The sequence below is a fragment of the Vanacampus margaritifer genome, chromosome 12 (genome assembly GCF_051991255.1).
Source record: "Vanacampus margaritifer isolate UIUO_Vmar chromosome 12, RoL_Vmar_1.0, whole genome shotgun sequence".
In the NCBI taxonomy this organism is placed as follows: domain Eukaryota; kingdom Metazoa; phylum Chordata; class Actinopteri; order Syngnathiformes; family Syngnathidae; genus Vanacampus; species Vanacampus margaritifer.
In genome coordinates, this window is record NC_135443.1 from 14664525 (window position 1) to 14688817 (window position 24293).

General features: G+C 40.2%; 1 protein-coding gene across 2 annotated transcripts in view; it reads left to right on the plus strand.

Moving 5' to 3' along the window:
* unc5b (unc-5 netrin receptor B) overlaps nucleotides 1-24293 on the plus strand; it is a 58595-nt gene that overhangs the window by 22145 nt on the left and 12157 nt on the right. Inside the window, exons 2-8 of one of the 2 annotated variants that reach the window (XM_077581133.1) lie at nucleotides 13991-14221; nucleotides 14423-14566; nucleotides 14816-14919; nucleotides 16123-16303; nucleotides 16553-16720; nucleotides 18382-18546; nucleotides 21394-21426. In XM_077581133.1, coding sequence (XP_077437259.1) covers nucleotides 13991-14221; nucleotides 14423-14566; nucleotides 14816-14919; nucleotides 16123-16303; nucleotides 16553-16720; nucleotides 18382-18546; nucleotides 21394-21426 — 1026 coding nt within the window. The remainder of the gene's footprint in view (nucleotides 1-13990; nucleotides 14222-14422; nucleotides 14567-14815; nucleotides 14920-16122; nucleotides 16304-16552; nucleotides 16721-18381; nucleotides 18547-21393; nucleotides 21427-24293) is intronic. The other variant, XM_077581134.1, reaches the window with a different exon arrangement.

Genomic DNA, 24293 nt, shown 5'->3' on the forward strand with positions numbered 1-24293 from the left:
TATAGATATGATATATATATATATATATATATAGATATAGATATGATATATATATATATATATATATATATATATAGATATGATATATATATATATATATATATATATATATATATATATATATATATATATATATATATATATATATATGCACATCATATCTATATATATATATATATATATATATATGATATATATATGTGTGTGTGTATATATATATATATATATATATATATATGATATATATATATATATATGATATATATATATATATATATATATATATATATATATATATATATATCATATATATAGATATGATATATATATATAGATATATCATATCTGCATATACTGTATATCATATATATATACCAAAAACCTGGCATTTCAACTAGCGGTGTCCCGATCTGATATTGTTTCCATATCAGCCACACACAAAAAAACTGTATCGTATATTATATCAGTCTACATAAAATGTTCACATCAAATCTCTGATATTAGCATCCCCCGCCCTTATTTTTCCCACCATATACTAAATGTTAAAAAAAATATTCTTAATGTACTGAAGTAAACTTGAATTGTTATTTTGCACTTCAAAGTTTCATTTGTTTTGTTTTTTACTTTATTGGGGTTATTTCTCAGGATCCTTTCATTTATTTTATTTAAGTGCAGTACATTCTCATGTTTGTGGTTGAATTTCTGTAACCCAAATGTTGGGAATAAATTCATATTTTTTCATACTTACGGTTGTGGACTATTCTTTGTTTGAAAAGTATCACTTGATTAAGTTTCTTCTAAAAAATTCATACTAAAAAATTAATATAACCACGTATCATTCCTCCTGATATTGTATCAGATCGATATGGGACAGTACTGTACTCCTAAGCTGAAATATCAGTATATTGGAATTGAAAACGTTGTATCAGGACACCTGTAATGTATCACATGAAAAAGTTTTTTTTTTATTTCATAAAAACACACCACAAGGGTTTATTTGACAGCTTTAGCACCTGAGCCGAAAATCTATCTATTCACAGTTATTGCTTTATGTTAGATGTGTAAGCTTACCGGTACTTTGTTTCGGAATGTCTTAGGTCCTAACACGAACATAGTGCAAGTTGCTTAGCCACACAGTTTCAACAATACATGTCGGAGAATAAAAAGTGGATTTACGGGTTGACATTGTTGTCACGCGGTATTCTTCTGAATGAAACCGAATTTGGTTCAGTGACATACTGTAAATGAAGATAAACTGGCGTACCATTTGAATGCATTGTGTTGTGAATGTAATAAATGTTTTGGGCTCACACACCAGCAGGGTGACTTTTCAAGTCCGGGTGATGTCAGGAGGAAGGAAAATAGTCACCTTGTGTGACATCCATTTTCCAGCTGATATACATTTTCTTTTCTTTTCCATTTATTTTATGCATTTAAATTGCATATCAGGGTTCGCCATCACCGTTATTCAAGTCCCATCATAGTTGCGGCAATTATGGGATTCACCCCCCCCCCCCCCCCCTCCCCTACCTCTCTTGTCTACAGGTCAAGGGCGCGTTCTTTGGCTGCAGGGCAGAGCAGCAAACAACGTCAGTCAGGAGCCAAAGCCTCATGAATGATTGACGTATGAATGCTGACTCATCACACTGGGGGAAAGAACTAATGTATTTAAACTGAAACATAACAAGATTTCACATTTGGAAAGAATGCGTGGATCATTTAGGTTGGAGACACATTTTCAAGGATGGCACACATTCTGTTTTTTGCAACAATATTTCATGAGCTCATATGAGTACTTTAATGTGAGTTTGCCTTTGGCGTTTTCTTACAGTAACAGGATTAATAGGATTTGTTCCGTAACCCACCTGCTTCACACAGCTTCACTGAGGCTACGGGTAATGCGTCTCGGGATTTCTCCGATGCAATGGGACGTAATGAAGGAGCAGAGTGACGCAAACGCTGCAGTGTTTTCCTCACTTTGTTTGTCCATGCGGTGTCATTGGTTGGCTCTGCCTTGGGCTTGGCACATATTGCCTAACCGCTCGCCATAGTATTTGTGTGTGTGTGTGTGTGTGTGTGTGTGTGTGTGTGTGTGTGTCGTGAGGGTCGTCACACACACATCGTCGATCCGCTGTCAATCCGGCTCATCTGTTCATTAGCATGACAGAGAAACTCTCCTGCCAAAGCAGTTAGTCACAAGAATCAAGCCCTGTCATAACACATTACAGCGGCAGGCTTCGCCAACAGAACCAGATACCGTGGCAACCATAGCTAGCGCGCACACACACGCACACGCACTCGCACATACACACGCTCACTCAGAGTTATCAAGAGTTGCACTTGAACTGCACCCAGGGAGTATTTCTGTGTCTCCCTCCATTTCTTTCTCCCTCGCTCTTTCCATCAACATACCTTCCCTCTTTCCTTGCATACCTCCCGGCGCAGCTACCCACTTACACCCTCGGCTCCTTCCTGCCAGCGAACCACCTTCCTTGTACTTGCCCCTCCATCGCTCCCATTTTCTTGTCCTTTTACCCAAGTTCTTTCCTCGACTACCTTACCTCTATTTCTGTCTTCCTCGCGGTCTTCGAAAAGCTAACCCAAATGGAGACCTTTCATTTTTAATCTATCCGTCTTCTCCTGCGATGAATCAGCCTCTCTCAACAAGGACCCGATATTCCCCTCTCTCTTAATTATCACCTGATCGGAGTGTCTGATTTCATTTGTACAGAGCCAGTCGACTTCCTGTCTCTTGGGCACACAGAGTTGTCGTATCAAATCATGAAAAACACACATGTTTTGACGCCTTCTGCCAAGCCTTTTCACAGTCACGGTTGCTGCATCTTGTTATAGTCACACCTTTGCAAACCACACGTTCCGCTTACCTTATTTCTAGCCTCTTTTTAGCCTGCAGCAAAAGATGAGCGTTCACTGTGATAATATAGCTTGATTCCAAGTCACTTTGTCATACAGTGTACAAAATGACACAAGGACCAATTGTTAGCTTTCAACCGGTCGCACGGGAAATTGGAGCCATGTGACCTGCGCTGCGCCTGGGTAAAGAATGACCACAAATATTGTTATGAAGACACATGTCTCTTTCTTTGAGATTTATTTATGGGTCAAGAAAGGGAAACGTATTAGAGGTGTTTTAACACACGCAGTCACCAAACAGGTCTTTTTGTTTAGAAGTTACCACACTTTACATGACTGAAGTAGTTGGTTCATATAGTATTTGGGTGGCCACATTTCCTCTTTTACCTGCACATCTCCACTTTTTCACATCTTGCCCGGGTGTTTGGGTTTTCAAAAAGACAAAACAAATTCATTGCACGACCAATGGGAGGGGGGAGTGCACCGTGTTGGTACCGCATCTAGTAGACCGGGGAATGCTCCCAAGTCGATCCTGAGGAGTAGGGAAAAATGGCAGGTTCTGTTATGTTTAAAGAAAAAAAAAAAGTATTTCATTTTATAAAAGAAAAAAAGTAGGTCAGCTTTTTACATACCTTCACTTCCTGATCATTCAAATAAGAGGTTGAACTGTGCGAACGGCCCAGACTGTTAGCTCACTGGTAGCACTTTGTGCTCCCAAGATGGAGATGTGGTCGCATTCCACCCCAAAAAATTAAAAGGTCTATCATAGGAACAAAAAAGGTTGGGTTCAAAACATTGTGTTATTGATTATCCATTTATCAGTTGTGTTTGTTTTATTTTCTAATCATACTGAGGAGGCATATGCTAAAATAGTCATAATGTAAAGATTGAATATCCTTTAAGTATCGAATTGCGTGGTCACTAATGTTGGATCTGAGAGAAAGTTTCACTCACCATCACTGATGAAGTTCCTTTGAGGACTTCGCCTGCACAGGTAACAGCCATTGTCTTTTTAGATAAGAATTAAAAATCAGCTAGAACTAATAGGTCATTCTTAAACCCTGATTGAGTAATTTATTTATTTATTTTTGGGGTGGTAGAATATTGTAATCTGAGTTAGGAGATGTAATCCCGAGAAGCACGCAAACTGCCTTCTTGTTGTCCCTCACAAACTTGGTGTCAAAGGGCAAATGAAAGAGGAGCAGGACCTCTAACCGTTAGTTGTTTGCAACAATTTCAGGTGTCAGATTGAGGAATGTGTATCTTCCCAGTCTGTGTGTCTCCAATCTGACTGGAATTCCCAACTGGGGTGGACTGACTGGTTTTGACAAAGGTCCATAAAGTGTGAGGTCATGTACCCAAGTCAGCCTCTCCTTTGTGTGAGAGAGACGCCAAAGTGGGGTTAGAAACAGTACACATTTACCTGGAAGGCAAAAGCTGTCAGCAAGGAGTAGTCATGAGGACCGTTTGGCATTTGTGAAAACACAAACACACTAATAAACAAAGCAAGTCTGATGCATTAGTGCTAGTTGTGTTTATGGGGTTTGTCAGATCACTATAAATTGCATAATCTGTTGTTAATATCAAGATGTTTGTTTTATTGTGCATGAGTAGTGGATAAAAAGGTATTTTTTTTTTTTTAAGACAAAGTGATGAGGCGGGTGACTACTACAAAGTCTGTGATGAGTACAGAGGGACATTGAGTGAGTGGGTGGGGGTGAAAAGGGGGTGTAGAGTGTGTGTAATTACAGGGGCCCAGAGAAGAGAGGCCTATAATCAGCTTGCCCTCAGGAAGGAATGCAGCTCATCTTCTCATGTAATTGCCCCCATTAAAATGGCTCCAACTTCCAGTGTACTGCTCACCTTTTCACAATATTTACATGCACACACACGTATGCTGTATACACAAATGCAAACACATAGATTTAGTGCTATTATGCTAGGTTATGTTGGGTAGCGTCGCATGTCTCGCTTGCTTTTGTTCACCGTGCAACTACACGAGAGGTTCTTGGAGTGCAGGACAGACGAAAAAATAAATAAATAAACATCATGAGCCAATCTGTTATTACTTTGGCTAATGCTGAATGCTAACTTGGTTAACAGTTCAACAGCTGTAAATAAGGCAATGCACTCTTTTGCTCGGTTGTGGCAGCTATTGAAAGCTGACTATGTCATTTACCTCCCGCCGCTCCGGTCTCACATTTGTAATATTGGAAATAGGCTGCCACAAAAGATCAGCTTTCATTGAGTCTAGTTTGACTATTAGGACTCCATTTCCCATGATTCTTAGCTGCCAGCTTAAGCAGGAAGTAGCACGAGTTTTGGCATGATGAAAACATTGACACCTGCCAGCAATTTAGATGAGAATAAGAACGCGAAAATAATAGAAAGGGATATAAATTAGACGACCAACTGAGAAGTTGACATCTATCCATATATAAGGCACTCTGTATTACAAGGTGCACTCTCGATATTTGTAAAAATGAAAGAATTTTAAGTGCGCCTGCAAGGTAAGCAGGCAAAACAAAAAAGAGAAGCGTGGACTACATATAACGTCTGCATAGACTGCAGACCTCTAGAGAACCGCGCTCCAAATGAATGCCAACCATGGCAACCGGCCACACTGGGCAGATGTGCGTAACGCTCATCAGGCAGCTGCACAGCGGTGGGCCAGACAAGCAGTGGCGCCTTCTACAAAACACTTACTGTGCTGTTACAACTAGACACACACACACACAAACACGCGCGCGCGGGCGGGCGCATCTAACGTAGTAGTTTGACCTCCAAGTGCAACATTGCTCTGTAATTTCAAGAGGATAATAGGAAAACAACATTGTCTCACCTCCTCCCTCTTTCCCTCTGCACCTTGGATAGTGATTGATTGTGCTACTTGCCTACTCCTGTGTTCCCATGCAGCGGGATGTCTCTGGGGCACACACACAAACGGCACAGGGCCACTTTTTGATGGCCTATGATTAATGAGCTCCGCGGGGGTGGCGCCCTCTAGCTGTGACATAATATATTTCCAGACAAAACGGGGCCCACTCCCTGCCTGTCCGGTCCACTCTACGGCACTGGTAGAACCAGTGGCTTTCTTGGCTGCTACAACGCAACCACAAATCCTCTTAGCGCTCTCAATCTTGCAGTTACACTTACCCACACATTTAAAAACACACTCACATAGTCGTACTTTGAGTAGGCGGTCCCTTGTGTTGCACACAGGGATAAATATAAACCAGCTAGTACAGTATATAAAATCAATTCTCATCATGGTAGCACTATGAATTGTGGAATCTATTCATATGCAATGATAGTAACTCTACGTCAGTTTCAATTGCAACATGTCCACTAGTATGTTTTTCTTCCGGTCGACCGGGTTTGTGCTTGAAAGGAGGCTGACGTGCTATAGGTTAAGACGGATATTTACATGGGCTCCCGATGGTTTTATTTTCGGTATTGTGTGTTTGTGCGTGCTGGACTGACAAGTGAAGCGTTTCTGTCACTTTGCATTTCCATCGTTTGCTCAGCCTTCCTCCACTGCCAATCTGCTTTCAAGCTTCTTGTCACTTCTGTTTTTCTTCTCTCTCTCTCTCTCTCTCATGACGTGGACAATCAATGACATGCTTCTTTTTGTATGTTGGTCAAACACTGTCCTCATTCACATGAAAAAGTCACTCAAAATTGGATGGTGTAAAAAAATTGTATTTGTTGGTGTACATTGTTAATGAGCAGGAATTTGGCAGCCTGCTCTTGCTTAGGGGGTGAATGGAGTGTTATTTCAGCATCGATGTTGATTTGTTGAGCCAGGAGAAGAATGGAACCTGTTGCACTAGGATTAAGGTGGGATTTAGTATTCATCTACTGTATCTTCATCATGCCAATAAATCGGAGATAATTTATTTTAGCATACACTCCAGAAGAGGGCAACATGGTGTGTAGTTTTTGACATGTTTTAAAAAGCTAAAAATATTATCAACAGTAATATTCAGAGTTAAGCAAATTTGTTAAACATGAAAATCATTCATTTGGCTGTGATTAAGACTGAACTACCTAAAATGAATCGTTCTTATAATTTATCTTGGTGCTATTAAAAATCAAATCATGCTTATAATTATTATGATCACGTGCTTTTATCAGTAGCATATAATAGAAGCATAAAATATAAACATTATAACATGACAAATTCAATCAATGTACATTACTCATCACTCTAAATAGTATATTTATTGAATTAATATAAAAATATTTGTGGGAAAAGCAGTGTGGCCTATCTAAGCTTGTATGTGTTAATGTTTACAATTTACCATACACAGGGGCCCTACTTTTGTAGACAGTGCACGTGTGCTTGCCGTAAAAATGTGGCGTATCTTCATTTTTGTGTCGGGGCACGTCTAGTTTACCATGTTTGGGAATTTGGCAGACCGCGCTACGCCACACGCCTCACCTGACAATTTGGTGACATAAAAATTGGATAGACTTTAGACCAGGTGAAGCCAGGTCTAAGTTGTGGCGCAGGCAATGTAATACGATTTTGATCCAGGCGCAGGCAGAAAGATTCTGCGCTCCACTGATATGTGTGGTGGATGTCATCGTATTTCATTCATAAATATGGCATCAGTGGCCTTAAAGTTCATTTATTTTCAACTGTCACCCTCTTTTAAACTCTGGCTAAAGAAGTTATTACAACTATGAATTCCCTTTCAAATGTTTATCTCTATTATGCATTGCAGGTGTACAGGCAGCAAACAGTAGTACGAATCAAAGCATTTTAATGTGCGTGGCCGTCTGTGTCAGAGATTAAATCTGTTGGAGTCCTCGTGGAGAGCACAACGTGTCAGAGCCATGTGGTGCTCATGTTGGTGGCAGCATCAAAATACCCAAATAAGAAATTTACAAGGCCATCATGCCAATGCCACAGGGATGCGCAGTGTTAGATCTCCTCTGCACTCTTAGCTGGACGTCAAATTCTGTTTCCTGCCACCTGCTGTCTGGGGGACCACAATGAATTGTGTGTTTGTTTACAAGTGAGTTCCCCATTAAAAGATGACTCGTGTGTGTCTCACTGACAGTGTTAGGTGCTTAGTCAGATGGGCAAACTGTATGAATCTTCACACTTGAGAAGAGATGCTGTGTACAACCTGCACTCAGGTCACCACACACCAACATACACATTCTGTAATTTTCCATGAACATAACTAAAACGTAACACTATTTTTAAGTGTACGTGTTTCCTCTTTGCCTCCCCGTAGACCGTTGTTTGAACTGAGGATGATGAAGTCAGTTGGCCCATAAATCACTCAATGTAATTGTCCTTTAAGGAAGTCAAGGAGAGACTGTCTGAGTCCATCCATCCTTGCTGCTTTCGACCCGCCTCTGGCTGTAGGTGCGTGCGTGTGGATCTGCATGGGTATGTGTGGCAGTTGGTTCTTTGTAAGTATGACTATGAATATCAGTCTGTGTTTCATAATGGTTTCTGATGGGTTTTGTATTGGATTTGTTGAGTCTGTATAACTCTTCAGCTCGCCACAAATGAAATGGTAAACTGGTCTTAAACGACGTTTTTGAAAGTACAACGTGCACATTTGTATCGATCTGAATGATATGGTACTGCTTGATAGGAGCAAGGCTTTTGGCTTTCTATTCATGCAGCAATTTGTCCTCAGTGAGTCACTTGTACTTCATAGCTGTGGGCTGTTGTACCTATTTGTGTGTTTACTGGCGCCATTTGAATCCAGCAGGCAGGACCGGAGTCGAGGGAGAAGGACGAGAAGCATTTTTATGTCAGACACCCAACTGGAGTTGAGGAAGGAGGAATGATTTGCTGTTGTTTGTTGTTTTTCTTCCTGGCAGGACACCTGAAATCGACTGTACAGGGGGAAACTTGAATAGGTCTCCTTGCTCTTTATTGTAATGTCTCCCTGTTGTTTAACAACCACAGTTTGCACATTTGAGCGCAGTGTAAGGAAAAGTACGTTCTTTTGAATCCTCACTGGAGTCCACATGCTGAGATTTGGAAAATATGATTGTGTGTTTATGAAGCAACTGAGAGCTTGAGAGGCCGTTTTCCCATGATGCTGAAATATGCAGACATCAACTCCATTTAGTTCTTCATAGCCCCATCCTCTCGCCACTCTACTTGTCGGTTAGTTGTTCTTGACCTGACTGGCCAAGCCTTCTCGTCTTCCCAGGATGTCACTTTGGTCCAAACCCCAGTCCTGCCTTCTTGTCTGGCCACGCTCCATTACTGTCATATAGATTAGGCTCTCATTGTGCCACACACTCACAGCCTTAGTTTTACTCCACACATTTTCACCAAGTTGTACATATTTGGTGCAAAAAAATAAAACAATTTAAAAAAAATGACTTGTTTGTTACTGTTGTGGCGTGTGACAATAAAAATGCAAAGTGGATGAAAATGGCTTTGCTTTAGCATTTGAGCCATTTATTGTATGTGAGGTGTGTTTTGGTAACTAAAATTTTAGTATCCTAATACTGTAGCAGATTTTTCATGAAGGTCATGGTGACGGTTTAATGATGAAACTAAACTCTTTCATTCTGATTAATATTGCGTTTGTGAAATAAGAATTAAGCAGCAAAATCCACCCATTTATATCCATTTCTGGGGGGGGGGGGGGGGGGGGGCATTTTGCCACTTACTGTCGACTGAAAATGACATCACAGTTGCTCAGGTATACAACCAATCATGGCGCACCTGTTTTCTGAGTTTGATCATGTGACGTTCGCAAGCTGAGTCCTGATTGGTCGCCACTGTGATGTTATTTTCTGTCGACAGAAGTAGCAAAATGGCCGCCGTCTGAAGTGGATTCAAACGGGTGGACTAGCGGGGGCACATAGAACATATAATCGTAAAAGAAATGTTTTTGACATGTTGACCCTGTTGTTAAAACTGTGAGAGTAAGCACTTCTCATTTGCCGAGATAAGCCATCCCACCTCACAGGTGTGCCATATCAAGACGCTGATTAGTGCACAGGGGTGCCTTAGACTGCCCACAATAAAAGAGAGAACTGGTGATATTGTGTATGTGGAAAAAGTTTTTGATCTTTGAATACAGGTCTTTAAAAAATGAGAGCAAAAACTGAAGTGTTGCGTTAATATTTTTGTTGAATATGTTTTTGATGATTTTTCATAATAATAAATGATAGGATAATAAATGTATTTCCAAAAGAGTATCAAAGTGGAGCAAATTGTACACCTTACAAATGGTCCTGTGTGTATATATATATATATATATATATATATATATATACGGTCTGTATATGTGATAGTTGAAAAGACTGTCCAGAAGCCTGTGCTTTCCAACTGTCAGTTGTCTGCCATTAGAGCAATAAAAGTCTTGTTGTGACGCGCTGCAAGGAGTTGTTGTCTCGAAGGCTCCTCCTATCTGCACAAATTGCCGGCTGCTGAGCTCTGATGGATGTTTGTACACTGGCCCCAAAACACAGATTCCACTTAAAACCTCCCAGCTCCATTATCCCTGAAAGAGACTGGGCAAGAAAAAGAAGCTGTCTGTTGCTCTCTTACTTCCATCATCTAAAAGTGTTCTAATTAAAGTGTGCTGGCCCCAGAACACACCTACCCACACACACACATTAAGTAAGAGGTGTATCCAAATTTACAGGGCTCTTCTCTCATTCTTTCCAACTGACCCACCATCTTGCTCTATTGGGCTGTCTCTGCTCCCCCCCCCCCAACCTCCCAACCTCCCAACCTCCCAACCCCCCTTATTCTCCCCTTGCCTTCTCTCCCCGTGCCTGAAGAGTGACAGGCAGTGTTTTTTTTTTTCCCCCAGCTGATGTTTGAACACCAAACAATCAATGCTGGGCAAAGAGAAAGAGCGTGGGTGAAGGGTGGGGAGGAGCAACACAATTGGTTATTGACAGAGAATTCAAAGTCTGAAAGGCTGGAGGCGACATTCTAGCAAGAGGACAGAGGGAGAGAACAAACAGAAAGAGGGCGTGAGAGAAGCATCGTGACAATTGTGGTCCATGTTCAGATGTGTTAACGTTTTGTTCACGCTTGTGTGCACCTGCAAGTCTACCCACTTAGTTTTGCATGTAACTTTTATCAAGGTTATGCACAGCATAGCTTGCTGTATCTTGTGGAGCTTGTCTCGATGAGGTAAAGTTGTTTTCCATAACTGGAGTGGACTTCCTGGTCAGGTGATCAGCATTAATGATGAGATGAACATTTAGAATGAAGGAATGCTGCTAGACCAAAAAAATAAATAAAAAATCTTGATTTGATTAATTGTTTTTTTTTTCATTACATTGTCATGTTCTAAACCCTTGCTTCATGTTGCTGGTATTAACCTGTTAAAAAAAAATTGCTCCACAAAATTAAAAAGTTGCTCCTCAAATGAAGTCATTGATTCGCAAAACTGCTCTGCAAGGAAAGCTGTCATGTTTGGGTCTTGTTAAGTGTAATCCTGCCCTTCCTCGTGTCAGCCAATCAGTGCCCTCAGCCACTTGTGCCTTGCCCCAGGTGTGTCTTGTTGTGTCGTTAGTGTGTGTATTTAGTCTCCTGTCTCCCCTCTGTCTGCTTTGATTCATTGTCATTTTCCTCCTGTCATGCTGACTTTTTTTTTTTGGCTTGTTGTCCTCCCCATGTTTTGTTTTACTGCCATTTGGAGTTCGCTTTTGTTTTGAACAATTAAATTCCTTTTTTTTTTTTTTACATTACCTCTGCTTCCCTGCGTTTGGGTCCTCCACCAAACTTTACTCCTCTGACAGAAAACAATTATTTCGAGCCCTGGATTTTGTTGTGTCAATTCACAAAATGTAAACTCTAAACAACTGTGCGTTGTGTTAATTAGGCTTTTTGGGGGTGACTTCGAACCACACATATTTCTTTCTCTCATGCATCACTGACCCACGCATTGCTTTAGACATTTTTCTCGCCACAAAGAGAGAGCTTTTAAGACGCAGACATCGTTTTTGTTCAACATGTTTGAATATGGGGGAGGATAATGACTGGTATACTGTATGTGTCGTTTATGGTGCCAATCCATTTGTATCTTTTTCAGCCTAGATGGAGCCGAGTAGTGAATCTTAGTGCCTGACATTTGCTTCCCAGTAATGCCTGTTTTATGCAAGGAGGCATTAGTCAACTACTTGAGTATTACCTGTGGGTTCAGGTTAGTGAAAATATTTTGTCAGCGCAGTCTTTGTGTGGGTGACATGGGGTTTAGAGAGAGTACTTCAACAATTCCTCCACTATTCATTAGAATCCAACTGATCTTGGCTTGAGAGCCTCGCAAACTTGCACTCGCGCTTGCCATCACTTTCTGTGTTCCGCTTTGCTTTGCTCTAATGTCTGAGCAAAGAGTCTGTCAGGGGGGAAAGTGGGCTGGACGGTGATTGGTGGAGAACTGTTCATGTTCCTAAAATAGACCATTGTAACTCTCTAAGTACTTTCTCTTGTTCTAAGGTTGTGGCATAACTGATCATGTTGAGCTTGATACATTTATAACACCATGGAAATGTACCTGCCCAGAGTCTCATTGAAAGCCTCCAAATATACGCCTCTGCACATTTTTTATTTGATCAAACCGAGATGCGAAATTGAGGTTGGAGAGCCGTGGCATTGTGATATTGCCATGTTTGAATGTGAAGGGGATGCGGGATGATGAATTGAACAGATTGATGGAATTTGCATCACTGGAGCTATGTAAAAAAACTAAACAAAAAAAAATTCTAAAACGTCTTCTAAAATGGAAAATGATTACTGCTCAGATGCTGTAGTCTGCCATAAGGTCTCCTTTTGGAGTAAAAAAATAAAATAAATAAATACTCCAGCAAGCCCAACATCATTCCTCCTTGTTTACCACCAAGCTTTAAATTTCATCTTGGTTGGCCGTGGTTTGCGTTTCCTCTGCAATTGTGCTTTGGTGGGACGGCGGTAGTTGCATCAGCTACATAAATAGTTGCATCATACCATACCAGAGAGATAGCTGGTACTTCATAAAACAAAGAAATAAAAGTCACACCCTGCTAGCAGCGCAACAGTTATCTGCCAACAAGAAATACACAAGATGTTGGTAACTGCCAAATATTTAAAGGAGAAAAACACATGGCCAACTTTTTTGTATTTTATGTTAAAATTCCTGCATCCACTATTAAAATTCACACCATCAGTGTGATTATTTTGGACAATGCTTCTTTTGACGTGGCTCACAGGGCTCCAAACTCACCCTACAGTGCATCCGCAAAGTATTCACAGTGGGTCACTTCCTCATATTTTGTTATATTGCAGCCTCATTCCAAAACAGAATAAATTCATTTAGTAAGTAAATTCTGTTCTATTACAATTCTTGAATATTTTTTGTTGTTGAATATGTTCTGCTCCACACTTCAGCCCATTTATTAGTAATATAGCGAAAATGTCAATTTGCATTGAAGAGCTGGGACAGTAAACCTTGACGTACTGACAAAAGTGTCACTCAATTCTATATGACAGAATAAATCCTATAATGATCAAATGAGAGTGACGGCGAGGCAAACTAATAGTGACTAACTTACATCATCGTCATAGGGACGTAACATCACGCGTTATCATCACAAAGGACATAGTAACTGCATAAGCATAATACAGTACACTCGTAATGTAATGACCCCAAGAACGGCATAAGCATAATAACCACCTAAGCATAAAACACCAACATAATAACACTGCGGCCCAAAATATTTGACTTGTGCCCTCAAATTTTCAGGTGTTAGTGGCCACAATGCTCTTAGTAAACAAATTACTCTGAAGCCCTGTAACTTACAATAGAAGTTGTATTGACTTGATGCCTGAATTCTAAAGACAGAAAAAGCATTTGAAAAGCTACTAAAAGGATGGAAAATGGTGTCCTTTCTACTAGAAAAGCCTCTTTGCAGAAATGTCAGTGGGTATGTGTCGTATTGAGCATGTCACTGGATAATGTCAGGATCAGAGCTGCCTGTCCAACGAAGGTCATCTGCTCCTCGCTTATTTAGAAACGTGGACTGCCGTCTCTCTGGAAACACAAACACAACAGCCGTCCATGTAAATGCCAAGGTGTTTCTGAGAAAGAACAATTATTTCAATCAGCTCTGTGTCTGTCATTATTTTCAGAAAGCAGCGACTACAGTGATGGCGAGGTTCTCCCGGAATCGTATCCGTCAGCACCAGCTGAACCCCTCCCGGAGTTCCTGCTGGAACCGGAGGATGCTTTTATTGTGAAGAACCGACCCGTTCAGCTTCGGTGCAGGGCGTCACCAGCCACACAGATCTACTTCAAGTGCAACGGGGAGTGGGTCAATCAAAATGACCACGTCACAAGAGAGAGCTTGGACCAGGTCACAGGTGAAGATCAAAAGATGCCCACGCGCAGCAATGTCACCTTGTATTTTACAGACCTAAACGGCATACTCAATTACAAACAGCGTTTTCAACTACATGTTCCATTAGCTCCTTCATGGTTTTATGTGCGCGATAACTGCATTTGGCCTGCAGCCAACTCATTGTTGATGCGCATTATCGCTCTTGATCGCTGTCTCCCCACAGGCTTAGTGGTGAGGGAGGTAGACATCTCAGTGTCGAGGACCCAAGTCGAGGAGCTGTTCGGGTTGGAGGACTACTGGTGTCAATGTGTAGCCTGGAGCTCCGCCGGCACCACCAAAAGCAACCGCGCCTACGTCCGCATCGCATGTCAGTCTTTTGCAACTTTTTTCATCTTTATTTTTTTTTTCATGTCAGCTGTCAACAACTCGTGTATACTAACATGCCAGCATGACCGTGTAAGTTGTCTTTTGATTGACAGTCCTGTTGTGAAGGTACAAATGGAGAAAAAAAAAAGTGACAGCATGTAACTGTATGTACATGTCGGTGATAAAGTGAATGTCATTCAAGTGTCAAAAAGCAACTTTGACTAACTGCGAATGCGTTTCTGCCCTCTAGACTTGAGAAAAAACTTTGAGCAGGAGCCGCTCGGGAGGGAGGTGCGACTTGAGCAGGAAGTGCTGTTGCAGTGTCGCCCCCCAGAAGGCATGCCCACCGCTGAGGTACAACTCTCTTACATAAACTCTTCATATGGTGTTGTGGTTTTGGAAGCCAGGGAATGCATTTGATTAGTATTCCGTCCCTCGCCACAGAGGTTTTGTGAAATTCAGGACATTTTACATCAAGTTCACTGAGCTCTCATTAGTTTTTCATATTGAGCAGGAATGAGGAATTTCATACATAATTAACCTTTTTATACTCAAATTTCATCAGTCTCATTGGGCTTCTCTGAGATGACAGAAATTAATCAATCATAACATTCAATGGCTAGACCTTTTTTTTTCCTTATTTTTAGGAATGTAAGAAATCATTTTCATGCGACATCTTAATCAAGAAATGATCATGTGATTCACTTTTTTTTCCACAACAAATGTGAATAAATCAATATTAGCCTTCACAATTATCATTTCGGTCAAGGGCCATTTTCCAATGTACTAGCAAGAACGCTATAGATCATCCATGGTGTCCAAGGTAATTTTTTAAACAAAACTTCTTCAGACTGTCAGGGGTTATTCATTATTGATTTGGAAGAATGTCCAATATACTAGGCTAATTAGTGATGGCTTCACAGTGTAAATGCCTTGCTAGTTGAGGGAACTAGCTTACACAAACAGCTAAACATTCATAAACAAACTCTGCAGACTCCAGGTGTGCAGTGAAGTTGATTATTTATATTGAGAAACTACAAGATACAGAAAATATTGTACAATCAATATATGCAACACATACTTAGGAATTATCGTAGACACCAACAAAATTAGCCTATTTTAACAATTAAAAATCGCGATTAGCGCAACAGCGATTAGCATTAGCGATAGCGATTAGCATTAACTATTAGCATTTTAAATCAACAAAACATCATCTACAATTTGGTTTACATTTGCATATAGTTGTATTACGGATTACGTACAGACGATGTTTGAACAACAAATTACAGGAAAAGGTCAATGGAGTTCTTGTTTCTGACTTGTACTACATTTTTACAGACATGCAAATAAGAGCGCCTACTAGGTGGTTTACCAACACATTACAAACTCAAAACAGTGAACATAACATGAAATCTTCTAAATTTCTAGAAACTACAGTTTTGGATAATTCAGACACGCAACACATTTCAAGAGATTTTGCGACAACGTTAGGGTTTTCAACAAAATATTCTCCATAAAAGTATCAAGTTTGAGTAATGAGATTCTCTTTCCGTTAAGGTGGACTGGCTGAAGAACGAAGATGTCATTGATCCTTCGCAGGATTCCAACTTTCTGATCACCATCGATCACAATCTAATAATCAAACAGGCCAGACTGTCAGACACGGCCAACTATACTTGCCTGGCTCGAAATGTGGTGGCTAAAAGACGCAGCAGCACAGCAACTCTCATTGTGTTTGGTAACGCAAAAGTTTCCCTCCTCTTCATTTGCATACAGCACAAAACGCCAAAGAATCAAAATGTTTCTTAACTTAGCATTATTTTTGATGTCCAACTCTTGTACTGGATTATGTAAGTGTATGTTATGATGTGACTATTATGTACACATCTATTTCATTGATCGTTGAAATCAGATGAAAAATTTTGTTCACTCTATCACTCGTAAGTGTTTTCATGTCGCCCCTTTGTTTTGTGTCTTTGTATGTCAGTGAGCGGCGGCTGGTCCTCATGGACAGAATGGTCCGAGTGTAACACAAAGTGTGGGCGGGGTTGGCAGCGGCGAACCCGTAGCTGCACCAACCCTGCCCCCCTCAATGGAGGGGCCTTCTGTGAAGGCCCCCCCTTCCAGAGAGTGACTTGCACCACACTGTGTCCAGGTTAGCATGACCATCTCATCCGTCTTATTTCGTCTCAAATGATGCATTTTAAGCAGTAACTTCAAATAATTGCTAACTAACTATTTTGTATGGGTTGATTGACATCAGTGGCGACCCATGCCTTATTTTTTGGAAACACTTTAATGGGCAAATAAATTTGCACATATACAGTCTGTTGACCTTTGCTCATGGTACAGACAATGCTGACTAGTTAGTTAAAAGTCATTTTTAACTTATTAATACAGAACTGATGAAGTGAGCGTGTAGTTAATTAAGTTAGCTAGCTCAGCAATCAGTAACCGCTGAATGCTGTTGCCGTGGCAACGCTCTGTTTGCAAAGAAAGAGGACTTTAATGGTCTAAACATTGGTGAAAACATGAAACTTTACATATCATGCCTGGCAAACTAATGAATATTTTATTAGTTTATTGTGCAATTTAAAGAGAGATACTTGACTGGTAAAATGTACAACCGGAGATGCTTCATTAAAACTTTCTAGGGGACGCTTTTTTTTTAATGGATACTTCAGCCGTTTTCAGCAGTAAAAAAAAAAAATATTTTGTCTAGAATAAATTTGATAACATCACTATTTTTCTTGTACAACTAATACCTTTAAAAACAAAATGTTCCATTTGCTGTCGACTGAAGATGACATCACCTGTGCTGAGGAAGTAGGTTTTCCCCGTTTTCTGGGCTTGGTCAGCAAACTGAGCCATGATTGGTTACCTATTACCTACCTATTTCCTCAGCACAGGTGATGTCATCTTCAGTCGACAATAGTCGGAAAATTTGTTTTTAAATGTATTAATTGTACATAAAAAAATAGTGGTTATCAAATTTATTCTGGACATATGATTAACTTTTTACTGCTGAAAATGGCTCAATAAGTCAAGTATCCCTTTAAAAAATAACAACAAAAAGCTCAGTAGCGCCCCCTAGAAAGTTTTAATGAAGCATCCCCAGTTGTACATTTACCAAGACTTACGAAGAGTTGTCGGCATATGTCTTGGCAGAAAAGTCTTTAGCCATATGCTAAAGCACTGTTGCCGTGGCGATGTGCTGTTTGCAAAGATACATGATGCTTTTTGAGCATCAAACCCTAGGCAGCTACTCATGATGTTTTGCACACACTTAAGGCCTGCCTGGCAAAAACATTTATATTTTAGAAGGTTCTTGTCCAATGTGCCTTAACGTGCAAGTAGCCCCGGTTTACGAGGGCCCTTCATAGCGGCTCGCAGCTTTAGTTGTTAAATATTGTTCACTCTGCATTGACCAGGACTCTGAGGTGGTCAATAGGAATTTCTTTGTAAAATATCAAATACTGAAACATTAAAAATCCCGGCCTGGGTGCACATCCAATTATCAGCAAGGACGTTGCATCATCATTCTCGTCATGTAATTGCTCTCATTTTGTCATTCACGTCGCGACCACTGTAATAATTCAACGTGACACACCGTTGTGACACTTGTTGCTTTGCCTGCCAGACCACCATGACTCCGAAATGAAACCATAAAAGGCATCTGCAAATTGCTAAATGATCCACTTTTCACCTATTACATATTCATTATGTCATGCAGTAAAATCATGCTTAACTAGTATGATGGTGTGTAAAAAAAAATAATAATAAAAAATAAAAATCACTTATCCCTTGTCATTGCAGTGGATGGAGGCTGGACAGAATGGGCAAAGTGGTCTGCTTGTGGCACAGAGTGCACACACTGGAGAAGCCGCGAATGCCAAGCCCCCCCACCCAGGAATGGAGGCAAACACTGCAGCGGGAGCATGATGGAGAGCAAAAACTGTACTGAGGGGCTCTGTGCACGCAGTAAGTAGCCTGAGCAAATGTTGAACTCATCTTTCAACCTCAAATCTTCTACCGGACCATGAATACACTAAATCTGTACCAAGGTTTCATTTGCTTAGTATCTGAGAGAATATAGATTTTCTCAGGCCTCCATCAGGACAAATCCCCTTCGATGATATTTGTTGCCCCAGGTGGTCATTCAAATGATAATATTTCATCTTTCAGAAAGTGATTTCTTTGCACAGATGAGCCATTTTGTAGGTCGCGGTGCATGTCAAAGTGATTTTGTACAGAGATGCATTCCACAAGGTGCGAACGCTCTCGCAGTAGCTTGGAAGAACACGAATCCTGCAGAGAGCCATGGGATGAGAGAAAAAAATAGCTACATGCTAGACAGATGTTACAAGAAGGAACATGTTAGTTGGCAAAGTGAGAAAGCAGGCGAGCCACGTGGAAAAAAAGCACAGATGGAGAGTGAGAGACGGTGAGAGAAATAAGCATGACACATCCGAGTCGAAAAATTAGCGCAGTGTAAAGCATATGAGAATGAGTCAGATTCGCCCTGACACCGAGTGCGCGCCCCGTGATGAGCAGGGAGAGATTCGGCTGACAGCGCATTAGAGTCAAAGACACACATCCACAGAGGCCGCATAACACTTAAGAGACATGCAACACGCCCAAGCAGTCGGACAAACCTCCTTAAATGCAACTGGGGATCGGCGCATCCTCACTTTCACTCTGACAAATAACACGCCATTGCTGACACAAACGTTGAGCAGCAGATTAGACAAATATACTTTGTGATCTAACACAACACAAGCCTCCGGAGGTCGCCAGGAAAAGATGCACTCAAGTTTGTGACACAGAGGGAAGATGAGACGTTTTGTAAATGTGTCACTTGGCATACTACAGATCACTGATTGACTTGTTTTTATTGTTTCAAATGTATTTTGGGGTTTGAGGTTAAACAAATGCAGCTGTCATCAATGTCACTTCTTTTTTTTTTGAATGAATGGGAGTGATAGGAAACCAGCCAGCAAGGATTTTGACTCTTGGTACTTTCACTGGGTGCACCTGCACCGTTTCAAGTCAGCCAGTCAGTCTGTCAGTCTCTGTTTATTTCAAATGTGCAAATTCTTTTTAAATTTAATTTTAAAGAACTTGCCTTATTTTACAGGACTTGTACCCCAAATCTGTGTTCGCTTATCCGTTTATGATTTAAACACTGAATCAATTCAAATACTACTTACTCATTGTATTTCAGCCAAAAAAACATGTCATAGTCCAAAAAAATGAAAACGCTATTTGATTATAATAATAAATAGAGTGTACTTATTAGTGCTGTCAAACGCTATTTGTTTTAACTAATTAATCGCAATAATTTTCAAAGCTTATAACAGTTATTTACTTGAGTAAAATTTCTAAATTCATGTCAAATCATCAAATAGAAAGTCTATTTAGCTCTGCAAAGTGCGCAAATTACTTTAAAGTTCTCCAATAAGCGTCAAGCAAGCAAATCAGAAAGTAAAACTACCCGTAGTCCATGTTTATTCATCTTCCCGCTAGAGGGGAGGCTGGGGTGGGAGGGGGAGTGGAAAACGAAATAAGGGGACCAAATGTGACTTGTTCCTTAAACGAATTAAACTAAAGTGCATGCGTTAAAATTTAATTCATGTTAAACACTGATGTTAATCATTTCATAGACTTTAAAAGTTTTTGTACATTGTTAATACACAGCACATTATGTGCAAAAATCTCCTGCGTGCTTGATATGCACAAATATATTTCAACATTTAGAGACTCTGATTGAAATTAATTTATTTTGAAACCAATTATTTGGCATAATCTTTTGATACCCTGAAGTATCCTTTGACACCCCCCCTCCTCCCCCCTTTATAAAAGTGTGCCAGTGACTTAATTTAGCTGCACACTGAGTTAATGAGTTAATGGAGGTAATTTTTTAACGCTTTAATAAATGTAAATTAATCTCCAGAGTTAATGCTTTAATTTTAACAGCCCTAGTACTTATATATCAACACCATATGTTGTCCATAGTGCTTTACCTTTACTTTTTTGAAAAGGAATATAAGCTACCAAGATGCCGCCGCGTCAACCTACGGAAAGGTTTTACTTTTACTTTTAAAACAACTTACTTTAACAACCAGGATCCCTTGCTATACTCTGGCCTATGGCTTAACCTCATAGTATAATTTAAAATCCATCCATGTCGTGTCTGTCACACTACTAGCTAGCTAGCGCTAAGCTAACCTCATAATTGTTTATCCCTCTGCTCCAGTAATCATTTCTTTGAACCCTGATTGAAATTGGTGAACATCTGGGCATTGTTTGAGTTTTGTCCCCAAACTGTTCCGTAATTTGACTAACTTTTCCTATTGCTTGGACTTTAAAGTTCCCCTTTCCCCTTAATTTGTAGCCCTCTAATAATTGTTTGATATTTCTTGGTGTACTGATGTGTGTATATAGGTGACGGAATATAATATTATAATAATGTTAATAAAGTGGAATGAAGGTGAAACCACATTTTGCAGGGTGGATAGAACATTGTTAGCAGTCTTGACAGCACAATTTCTCCTCCACATTCAAAGCCATCTCCTGCCACCATCTATATTAATAATCAAAAACTCCTTTTGATTGCCATTCTTGATAACAATGACACTGGCGGTATAGGACTATTCACTCACATTTGAAGCGCTGACTATTTTTTTCTTTATTATCTTTTTTTCTTTATCTTCAGTTGGCTGAGGCACATTCCTTTGCTGTGTATTCTGTTACTCTTTGATTTGCATAACGTGTGGTCCATTCAGTTCATATTTTTTCTGTATTCTGTTTTTTCTTCTGTTCTAACAGATAAAAAGGTTTCTATTGAACATGCAAGCCATCGTAAGTTCGCCCACCACCATGATGTCACTTTTTCTTTTTTGCTTTCATACTCATCATGTGTTGTCTGGGGTCCGTATGGTTCTAGCATCTGTGTTGTGTTCAGCGTTGTCTTTATCTCACATTCTCTTCAAAGAGGATGTCTCCCCTTCTTCTCTCACCTTTACATCACAGCTTGCCGCGAATGAGAATAAATCAAAAAGCAAATTGTGAAATAAACAGAAAGTCAGCAGGTTCAAATGACAAGATGTTGAAAGGCAGCACAGTTGATTTGTTCAGCTAATCCGTGATTTGGTTTCAAGTTAAAGTGATGCTAATTCCTTTCGCGCAATGTGACACAGGCTCAGGGGAGTGCAGCCTTAGTAATGCACCTAATTCCCTATTGTTCCATTTCTCGTAATAAGTGCGGACGGCTGTCGGATTTGCTTCCATCGTGCCGCATGAGCATGGAGGTGCGCCTCTTCCAGCAAGTCTGCCTCTGGCTTTCCTCCCCGGTTTTTCCTTCACACTGCTCATTTCTTGCATCTCCTTCAACTTCGGCTCGGTCTTGTTCTTCGTTGGCTTCTTTCTCTGCCCTCTTAACGAATAAGAACCATATTTATCTCCTCTCCATAATTTTTTTTAAATCAAATTGACTCCTTCTCTCCTCTTCTCAGTTGTTTGTTTTTGTATGTTTTGTCTGCTGTAGTTCGTATTGTAGTAAAGGAACTCTATGTGGAATTTGACTTATTTTTTTTCCTTTTTTTTTTTCAAATAACAGGGTTTGAGTCATTTCAATTGTATACTGTATTGCAAGAATGATAATAATATGCCATTGTCTTGATCACCATCTGATTATGGTGGGCCAGCCAGGACATCTACCATGTTACTTTTTCAGAGTTGTGTGCAGTGTACAAACTTTGCCGCACTCTAGAATCAAAATCTGATATATTAGCCAAGAATGTAATAACACAAGAAATTTGTCTTCACACTCACAACCTGTCCAACAAAGATGAAAAGTAACAAATAGTCAGGTTTCCATCCAAATGTTTAGAATTTTTTAAGCGAATTTATGAGAATGCGACTTATGCCGGTTTCCATCTGTTCTTCTTTTGTGAATATTGAGAGGGGACTCCGCTGCTGTAGGTGGCAGTATACACCCGTAGCGATAATGGGGTCGCCGTAATGGCGAACAAATAATTTAGACGGTACGAAGGGAAGTTGTAATTTCCTCAGTAACCTCTAGGGGCACCTCATTTATTTTGCTCCTACAAACCAAGCAAAGTCAACAGGGTGCCCCTGGAGCTTACTAAGGAAATTACAACTCCCCTTAGTGCCGTCTAACTTATTCGTTTGCCATTACGGCGACCCTATTAATTCTCTTACTAAATCAAAGGACTCCATAATTAATTAGAGTAACGACTTCAGATTATGAACACTTGATATAGGATTTTCATTGTTTATTTTGCTCCTACAAACCAAGCAAAGTCAACGTGGTGCCCCTAGAGGTTACTGAGGAAATTACAACTCCCCTTAGTACCGTCTAAATTATTTGTTCGCCATTACGGCGACCCAATTATCGCTACACACCGTAGAGATGTGATCCACCTATAATTTAAAAGAAGAAGAAGACCAGGAAGCGAATGCCCCCTGCGATGACGTCGTATGTGTTTGCTTTTGTAATTCTTGATCAACTGTAGCGTTTCTTTGCTGTTTTCCATCTAAAATAGCATTAATATTTGCTAATTTTTCCAAAAAGATTTCTGTATCTTACTTTGTCGTCCGACATTGCTTTGGGACTACAAACGTACGTGTGACGTAATAGCCGGTCAAAATGTGCGACGTCTATCCGGTCTTGCCAGCACTATTCACAAAACCTTTTTCCATAGGCTAAATTTGCATTTTCCTTTTTTCCTTCAAAATCCACCCCCTCAAAGCATAAAAACTTTTTTGCGAATTTTGGGCCCTTTTTTAAATTTCTAGCATTTCCATTCAGTTTTATTTTCACATTTCTTGATAATTCAAATAAAAATGGGTGGATGGAAACATGACGATTGACCAACAAACGGAAACGTAACAGGAAGCCTAGAGGTTTGCTAATTAGCACCCCGAGTTTCTTAGAAGGGGGAAAACATGAGAAAATGGTATGTTTTTAAAAACACGTGTTCTGTTGCATCTCGCGACTTTAGATGATCACCTCGTTGTCGCTAAACTGTTACATTGGACCAAGTTTGCTACCAATTGAACTTTAAATTAATAAAACACTAGTAGTTTCTTTCCAACAGAAATCGTCAAACTTTACTTTCAGCCCTCGATTGTACATTGACCTTTGACACAGGCCGGCATACGTGGCCACTGCGTAAGCTGCAAGTGCTTCAATACCTTCACCTCTTGTCAACAAATTAATTTTTTATCAGTTGGTCTTTAAAATAAAATACAAATCACAACTGTAAAGGGAGCCCAGGAGCAAATAAAAAGCGCAATTATTCCTAATTGCCGCTTTTAGGAGTCGTTGCATTGAGCCGTTTAATCCCAACCAGCAATCAGGCAGCAGGAGAGGAAGGAGATGCAGCCCAGTGGGGAGCAGGTGAACATAAAGTCAACATCTTCATCCATGTTGCTTTTACGTCTTCCACTCGTTGTCGTTGTTGCTATACTGCATGATCCTCTTAAATGGAATACTGGAAACATCCCAGCAGGAGTATTGGCAGATCCATGAAATAAATCACATGCTCTGCTGTAGACGAGAAAGTGGTGTGGGTCGTTCGGATTGCTCCGCCTCTTCCTGCAGTCTGTGAAGTGGTCGGCTCTTCGTAGTTATTCCAAAGAAGCAGATGGAAGCGAAAATCCTCTGTCCTTGTTTTAAATTTCCAAAGTTAAACCAAAGCTAT